Below are 8,805 nucleotides of genomic sequence, written 5' to 3'. Positions count from 1 at the left end.
CCCCTCCCCACCCTCTGGGTTTCTGAGACTCCTAACTGTCTAAGGGAGTAGAAAGCTCAGTCTTTCTCCTGCAGAGCTGCTGGCGGTTTCGAACTACAGGCTGTGTGGATCGCAGCCCAACTAGTAAGCAGGACACCACCAGGGCTCCCAAGGGGCTTAAGCAGTGGTGCTTAGAGTGTGGTCCCTAAACCATCAGCACCAGCAGCATCAAAGGGAACGGTGTAGAAACACATATTTTTAGGCTCTCTCCAAGATCTACTGAATCAGCTCTTGGTATGCAGGAGAGCCAGTACTATGCTAGAAGGATCCTTCCAGGGGTCTCTGGGGCATATGCTGGTGTGAGAACCCGGAGCTTGGGTTACTACTTAAATGTGTCAAATGATTACAAAGCCTAGACATCCAAATCGCCCCGTGAAAGGTAAAAGAATAGCAATGGGCAGGACTTCCCGCTGAGATTCTGGGTTAGTGCATATGAAGTGGGGCTTGGTCACAATGAAAACAGCTGTCCCTTCATTAGCAGGGACATTCTGCTGCAGACCCTCCACCCCAGACACAGCCTTATCTACAGGGGGCTGGGCCCCTAGTCCACAGGTGGTCTAGAAAAGCACCAAGAGTTATGAGCAGCTGGCAGGAGCTTAAACTAAGTTGGAGTCTCTGGATGGTACACATGGTTAGCATGCTTGTCTGTTAACCAGAAGGTTGGTGGTTCAAGGCCACTTGGAGGTGCCTTAGAAGAAAGACCTCATCTGAAAAATCAGCCTGCATGTACCTACTGATACATGCAGGGTTTTCATGAGTTGCCGTCAAACTTGACAGCAGCTGGTAGACAGAGCTGGGCTTTAAGTGCAAGAGTTCACAACAAGCCTACGAGTTCTTTGAGAGAGTTACGGTTTATTGTGCCAACCTGGCTGATAAACACGTGTGGGATTAATTGAAGGGTGGAGAGATAAATGGCTCCGTGAGCTTCGCCCTTTTGGTTCTCTGGTCTCTTGCTCTCTGATGGTTGGACGAGTCTTAGCTGGCAAGGCTCACTTCCTGTGAGACATCCCTGAGGAGAAGCCACATGGACCTACCCTGATGCAGCCCTGGGCGCTGGAGCAGCCGTGTGGAGACCCCTGCCAGCGCTGAGATGCTTATGCCACCCCTGGATTCAAAGACTTTCTACCACTAACCTGTGACCCTTCTGCATTCGACGTCATTTGTGTGTTTTGTGGGTTTGAGGAGGACTTTGTAGATCAGTGTCGGACTTATGAGCTGGGACTGGACTGGGTTGGGATGCTTCCTGAGTGTACACTTACCCTATATATGAAACTCTCTCTTAGACATATATGAGTTTCTATGGATTTGTTTCTCTAGTCTACCCAAACTAACACATTATTAAAGTTGTAACTTTACAGATGAAAAAAGAGGCACAAAGATATTAACAGAAGTACTCACTGTAATTAACACCACTAATAAATCTGGGAGCCAGGATTACAACCGGGTTCTACTTAACTCCAGCAGCCACTGCATTTGCCTCCTTGAGATCAAAGAGGTGAGACCCATCACATTCCCTGTACCTGTGATTGGAAACTCACAAGTACAGAGTGGTACAAATCTCAGTACGGGACAAATGAGCCTCTAACCCAGGTATCACATCTAGGAAATAGTGTCCTCCTCTGCACATAAATGCACAGGGGAAGCATGTGCCACCTAGATTTCAGTAGCTTCTTCTTGGACCCCCAAGAGGCACGATGTTGAGAATATTGACACCTCCCTACCTCCTTGGCATAAGTCTGTCCCCGTCTTAGCATGCACATCAGTGAATGCAGACCAGTGATGTCACGGGGGTGGGGGGGGGTGGGGAGCCCTGGGGCCAGACCACGCCCAGTGATACTGTCCAAGGGTGTGACACTAAAATGACCATCTGTAACATCCTTGTGTTTCAGCAGAAACTTATTATTGCTTATAAAAATATCCTGGTAATAGTAAAAACAACAAACACATTTTTGTAAGCTCAGCTTATGTGTATCAACACCCGTACAAAACTGTGTGCTAATTTACTTGTTTGAGCCTTCTGATGTGCTCTGGTCCCTTGCCACCGGCACGCCGTCAGTCACAGGGAGCTGTGCGCGCCTGGTCTGCTTGCTCCGCGGCAGATGCTAGTATTCGCGCCTTAGGTACTTTTCTTGTGGCTGATGGTGTCGAAATTCCTGGTGTTTTAGCTATTACATTGGCACATTTGTGGATGTAATCAATAACTTCCTTTAAGGATGAAACAGTTATTACAGGAAACAGAGGAGACAAATCAGGAAAAGTTCCCAATCAGCTACTAATAATGCTGTGACTAACAATAGTGCAATTCAATGAAGACTTTACAAAACAACTTTGTGGCTCGTACTCATGTACTCTAGAAAAAGGACATCCTCTCAACCATGTTCCCCACATAGTATTTATTCTGTGGGGAAAGCTGCTGTGGCCCGGTCCTGGAGGAGACCCATGGGGCTGCCATCAAGAGTTGCCACACAGGGTGATGCGCACCCCAGGGGCACCAATGGAGCAGCCGGCGTCCCCTGCCCGTCATAACCCAGCCCAGAGAGAAGGACACAAAAGACAAGCAGACGACTGAGTAGAGAAATATAAAGTCATTTTACTACTAAAACTGTATTTTCCCTGAAGTCCTCTAGTCCCTGTGGAAGGCACGGAGCTGAGTTTCAGCCCAAGACATCCAGCCTAGGCTGTCCTCTGCGGGCCGCGATTTGGAGGGAGATGTGATAGAGCTCCATCGCTGCCTTCGCATCTTCCACTGAGCTGTGTCCTTGCTGGCTGTCCTGCAGGCACAGGGATGGACTGTGAGCTCCAGCGGCCCAGTGCGGGTGTCTCAGCCTGGCTCCACCCTCCACAGAGAAACCCCTTCCTGCCCCACAGGGCTCCTTTTCCAGCCACTCCTAACTGGGTACACCTGGGTCCTAGGACGCCTCTCCTGCCATACCACTCCGGACTATTAATAGTTAAGGAGACAGTTTGGGCCCTGGCTGGCATATGGGAGGGCACTTGCCCTATGTAGTGGGCCCTCAGTGAGGTCCTTCTCCTGTGGCATCTCTGGGACTCCTCCCTTATTATCAGCTCACTGCTACAGATGGGGAAATATTGGCACAGAGAGGCTGCCCACCCTCACCCACTCTGCTCGACAGAGAAGGAAGCTGAGGGGGGTGCAGAGGAACTCCCAGAGGAACAAGACACCATCCGGAGGGGTGGGAGAGGGTGGCGAGAACGAGCCCAAGGTTTGGAATCAGACCCAAGTTCAAATCCCAGCTCTCCTCTTTACAAGCCCTGTGAATGTGGACAGACACACCTCCGTTCTTCTGTGGGGCTTGCCTTCTCTTCCGGAAGATGGACGGGTCAGACCTGCCTTCAAGCTCTGGCTGACCCAGAGCATGCCAGGTTGGACCCATCCCCAAGGACATCTTGGTTGTGGGAAGGCCCTTTCCTTTCCCTGCTTCTGAAGGGAGATGGCCCTGGGGGCAATTCCCCCCACACACACACACATTAGCTCCTGTGTCACCTGGGTGTGTCCTGCAGGTGGGCTCTGACGGGGTCACCAGGCACTTGCAAAGGGCTGGGCTAGGGGTCTAGAAGCATCCCGGCAGCCAGAACTGCCTCTGCGAGGGGAGTCCCTGAAACTGTGGGTCTTGACAGGAGTAGAAAGCCTGTCTTGCTCCCTCAGACTGGCTGGTGGTTTCAAACAGTTGACCTTGCAGCCCAATGCAGAACCCACTAATCCAGGTTAGTGGTTCACACCTTTCCCAGAGTTCCTCAGTTGGGTGGTCCAGCATGATGTGAATGGTTACACAGAGACTGGCTGTTCAAAGGCACCCACGGGTGCCTCCTTCTAAATCTATTTCTGAGACTCAAAGCAAAAAATTCTGCCAGGAGTCTCTGCCTCGTGGTTGGGTGAGCTCCTGCCTGCTGTCTGGGGTGGGCAGGAGGTGGGCACGTACCTGGATGTGCCGCTTCAGGAGGCGCTTGCTGAGCACGCGGAGGGAGACCCGCCTGCAGTGGCCCAGGTTGGCCTTGTACTTCAGCAGCAGGTCGGTGGACGTGTCATAGATGGTGTACTTGCTCATGTCCTCTTTCAACGCCTTGAAGTCGTGCTTCAGGTCATGGCCCACCACCAGCTTGCCCTCCAGGAGCTGCAGGATCTGGACAGACATACATGCCCTCCATGTGTCACTGACACGCATGCGCAAGAGCACAACTCACTGGCCCTCTCTGGGCTGAGATTGGACCACAGCCCTGCTCACACTCGGTAGTTTAGGTCTTGCCAGAGGCCCACATGGGAGCCCTCGGACTTGTCGTGGCAACGGTAGCACCCCGGCCCTTACCATACCATCGTTGGTTAATCCCTACAACATCCCACTGCGGGCAACAGATGATGCCTCCCCCAGAAATGGCCACACCCTAATCTCCGGACCCCATGGCCTGTTGGGTGGGGAGGCAAAGGGGTGTCACGCAGTCTCCATGACAGAGTAGACCTGCGCAATCGAGGTTCCTGGGCTGTGAACTCCTGAGAGCGCATCATTGGGTCCCTCCTCCCAGGGACCGCGGGGGAGACTAACTGCAGGCCTTTCGGTTAGCAGCCAAGCACATCTTTCTGACACCATGAAGGTGGCTGATCAACTGACCTTAAAATCAGATCTCCCTAGATCATCCAGATGGGCCCAGTAAAACCACAAGGGGGCTTCAAAAAGTCCATGGGGCATTTTCACTACCCTTTCATTCCATTTTTCCATGAAATGAATTTTTTGAAGCCTCCTTGTGTGTTGAGGAGATGCTGTCTTTCAGATGAGTGCACCTTGGGCCCATTATTGCAGCCACTGTGTCAATCAATCTCGCTGGGGGTCTTCTTCACTGCCCCTCGACTGGTGCAGAGGGTCTGAAAAATGATGCCATTCTCCTGACTGTCTCTGCTGATAATACGTCCGAAGTGACTGATGGGAAATCCCGTTATCCTCACTTCGGGGAGCATGCTAGCTGTACTTCCGCCGACATTCTTCCGGCTGTATCTTCTCCATTCTGCACCAACACTGTGATTCAAAGGTGTCCATTCTTCCTCCGTCTTCCTATTTGTTATTGAGGTTTTGTGTACAAATGAGGTTACTGAAAATACCCTGGCTTGAGTCGGTGTACCTTAGTCCACCAAGTGACGTCTTTGCTTCTGAATGCATCCTTTCATCTCTCGATGGCTGCTTCCATGAATGCTGACTGTGGATCCAACCAATATAAAATCCCTGACCACTTGAATCTTTTCTCTCTTGCTTGTAGTGTCCAGCGGTGAGGCCTGTGTTCTTGATGTTGAGGGTGTAGCCCATACCGAAGGCTGGAATCTTTCACCTTCATCAGTAAGTGCTTCAAGCCCTCTTGGCTTTTCAAGACTTGTGCGTGCAGATCCTAAGTTGTTCGTGAGTCTTCTGCCACTCCCGACGCGGCTTCTCCTTCACGTAGTCCCCTTCTCCGGTTAACCGACCTGCGCAGGTTTCCTCAGCACACAAACTGGACGAGTGTGGGGAAAGGATACAACCTGGATGCACAGCTTTCCTGACCTTCAGCCATGCAGCAGCCCCTGCGTGTGTTCCAACTGTTTCCTCCTGGGCTCTGTACAGGTGCTGCATGAGCACAGCTAAGTGTTACGGAATTTCTGTTCTTTGCTACCTATAATTTGTTATGGTCCACATGGCCAAATGCCTTCTCAGAGTTACCATTCCTGAGTTATTACGATTTTAAACACGTTCAGAAGGTCCTTGACATTCCTCTTACATGTTGCTACTTAACTATCCCTGTGGGGGGAGGTCAGATGCGCAGGCATTCCCTCCTCTGAAGGCAATCGGTTGCCAGACTGCTATCTCATCCCACCACGGGTGAGCCTGCTCCCTGCCTCTGGGGACAATGGACAGGCTCCTGTAGGCGGAGTTTTCACCCTACTGATAATGGTTCCTATGGAGACCCAGAGACCAACCCCTAGACTACCCACTCATTGCTGTGTAACCTATAGTGCAGCTCCTCCCTGTGATGTATGTCTCTACCTGTAATTAGTGGGCTGGCTTGCCCCCAAAAGGTATATAGGTGTGAGTCAGCAATATAGATTTCTCTCTGACTCTGAGCTCCTTGCTGCTCACTCCCTGGTCACTCCCCTCTCCCTTGTTCCCTTACCCTCCTTCCCTTCCCCCTCTCTCCACATGGACCACCAAGCTGGGCTGAGGTGAGCAATGCTTCCATGTGATATGTCTGACTGTATTATTGTAATATCTCTCATGCTCTCGATGACTTTAATATAATACTTATATATCTCAACCGTACAATTGTGCACTACTGAACCCAGAAGTAGTATTACTGAACCAGTGAGTTCTAGTAGCGGGTGGGGCTGGCACCCCACTCCCCCGTGCCAATTTTTTAATTTAATACTATATATCCCCACTGCCACTGCATCGACACTGACTCATAGGGACCCTAAGAGGCAGGGTGGAACTGCCCTGTGAGATTCTAAGGCTGTAACTGCTTACACGGTAGCTGAAAGCCCATCTTTCTCCCAGAGTGCCTGATGTCTTTGAACTGCTGACCGTGTCCATCACAGCCCAAAGCATAATCTCTACGCAACTAGCTGCCATCGAGATGGTTCCGACCCGTAGTGACCCCATGCACCACAGAACACAGCCTGGTTCCGCGCCATCCTCACAGCAACAAAGGGGATGGCGCTTGCCAAGGAGTGGCACACGTTGGCTGTAACAGTAGGCTCAGGCCTGGGAGCAACGGTGAGGACGGCCTCTCACTAGGCCAGACCTAATTCCACTCTCCTTGGAGAAGGATCAGGCGATGCCAAGCCTAAGGATTCCAGTTGGCACCGTAAGTTAAGCATTGGGCTACCAACCACAAGGCTGGATCCCTGGTGGTGTAGTGGTTATGCATTGGGCTGTTAGCCACAAGGTTAGCAGTTTGAAGCCACCATCTTCCTCCAAGGGAGAAAGACGTCTTTCTACTCCTAGGAAGTTACAGCCTCAGAAACCCACAGGGGAAGTTCTACCCTGGCCTGTCCGGTGGCCGTGAGTCTAGTCCCTCAGAGGTGTACATACCTGAAGACACAACAGAGCAGTTCTATTCGGCCTTATAGGGCTACTATGAATAGGAATCGATCCTATGGCAGCGGGTTTAGTGATGTGATCCCCCAGGCCAGGTCACCTCCCCAAGGCTCTCACTGTCTCTTTTTCTTTCACTGTCTCTTGTCTCTCTGTCTTGGTCTATCTCTGCTTCTCTTGTGTGTGTATTATGCTCTGTCTCTGTCTGTCACTGTGTGTCTTTCTCGGTTCATCTCTCTATCTCCTTCTCAAAGCCACTGTGCTGGAAGGGCCACATGGGGAGAGATGCCCAAGAGGCCTGGCACCTCCCATGTGGGCGCAAACTTACCCAAGGGTTCAACCTCAGCTGAGTGAAACAGAGACAACCCGTCCCCTGCCGTCCCTGTCTAAACTACAGCTTCGGGGAGCAAAATAAATACAGCGTTTTCCCACTAATGTGCTAAGCACTGGGAGACCCCTGGAATAGTCCCGCAGTGGAGGGTCAGAGCCTGGGTTCAGACACAGCTGGCATGCTGAGCCCTGTCCACTTGTCACCATTATGTTGGACTGGAAAGGCAGGCCTGTCAGGTCTCCACTGCCAAGGTTTCAATGGGACCCTGGACATTCCCCAGCCCTCTCCCCTCTGGCCTTCCCTTTCCTGGTGGCCTCCAGACAGCCTCCTAAGCTCTGTCCTCAATAGGCCAGTGATCTTCCTTTAACATGGCCAGTGCTGGGAGGGATGGAAGGCAGGACATGAACCTAGAACAGGGTGGGCTGTACCGGGAAAGGGGCAGAGCTACCATGGGACAGCGTTCTGACAACCTTTGTCTCTCTCCAAGCACAGATCAGTGCCCACAAAGGGACTTCTGGGTAGCTAAGCCCTGTAGCATCCTGCTTTTCTTTCCAGGTGGTTTGTAGCCTCCTGGGACATCATATTGTCTCCCTATACTCTCTCCTTAGGTGACCACAGGGTCATTATGGCCATGGTACTGAAGAGGAAGCTGAGGCTCAGAGAGGGAAGTGACTTACTCAGGTTACAGTGCTGGGAGCAGGTCTGCCCACCCACAGTCTTGTTAGTGCTGGGGGTGGGGGTGGGGGGGTGCTGTCCACTGGGCTTCAGTCAACAGGCAGTTCATTCTACTAGACTGTTCAGTCAACAGGCAGTTCATCCTACTAGACTGCTTGTCATGGATTGAGTTGTGTCCCCCTAAAATGTTGAACTTGGCTGGCCCACGATTCCCAGTGGCTTGGCAGTTATGTAATGATATAGTTTGTCAGTTACATAGTGTTCCAATGTCATAACATAATGATATAATCACCCCCAATGCAGTGATCTGATGTGATCTGTTCATTGGTTTTAAGGAAGTTAAGGTGAGATAAAACTTCCCCGTGTTGGGGAATTTCCTGGGGTGTGGCCTGTGTCACCCTTTATCTGACAGAGAAAAAGGGAGTGAGGGACCTGACCACCCAGAAAGTAGAGCCTGGAGTGGACGGAGGGTTCCTGCTTAGATGGATGTTAGGGCACATGGAGATTCCTGAGGAAGGCTGGGCTCACAGATTCACAGATGTCGAAAGGACACGGGCTCTCTCCTTTCCTGGGGCTGACAGAGAGATTTTGAGAGAGAAATTGAGCACCTTCCTCGGAAGCTGGCGTGCTGAGTGTGTGAGGGATACACTTCTGTTGGTTATAAACACTCAGGTGCGGTGTTCCTGATAC

General features: G+C 51.5%; 1 protein-coding gene across 1 annotated transcript in view; it reads right to left on the bottom strand.

Annotated features, from left to right (window-relative positions):
- Positions 1–2,646: 2,646 nt before the first annotated feature.
- ISG20 (interferon stimulated exonuclease gene 20) overlaps positions 2,647–8,805 on the bottom strand; it is a 13,999-nt gene continuing 7,840 nt past the window's right edge. Inside the window, exons 3-4 of the mRNA XM_004709897.2 lie at positions 3,981–4,181; positions 2,647–2,810 (exon numbers count right to left, since the gene is read on the bottom strand). Coding sequence (XP_004709954.1) covers positions 2,694–2,810; positions 3,981–4,181 — 318 coding nt within the window. The 3' untranslated portion in view covers positions 2,647–2,693. The remainder of the gene's footprint in view (positions 2,811–3,980; positions 4,182–8,805) is intronic.

Source organism: Echinops telfairi, unplaced genomic scaffold (assembly GCF_000313985.2).
Source record: "Echinops telfairi isolate 266 unplaced genomic scaffold, ASM31398v2 ScPeMD7_7409;HRSCAF=8447, whole genome shotgun sequence".
NCBI lineage: Eukaryota > Metazoa > Chordata > Mammalia > Afrosoricida > Tenrecidae > Echinops > Echinops telfairi.
Note: the sequence above shows the minus strand (reverse complement) of the source record. Positions and strands in the feature narration are given on the sequence as shown.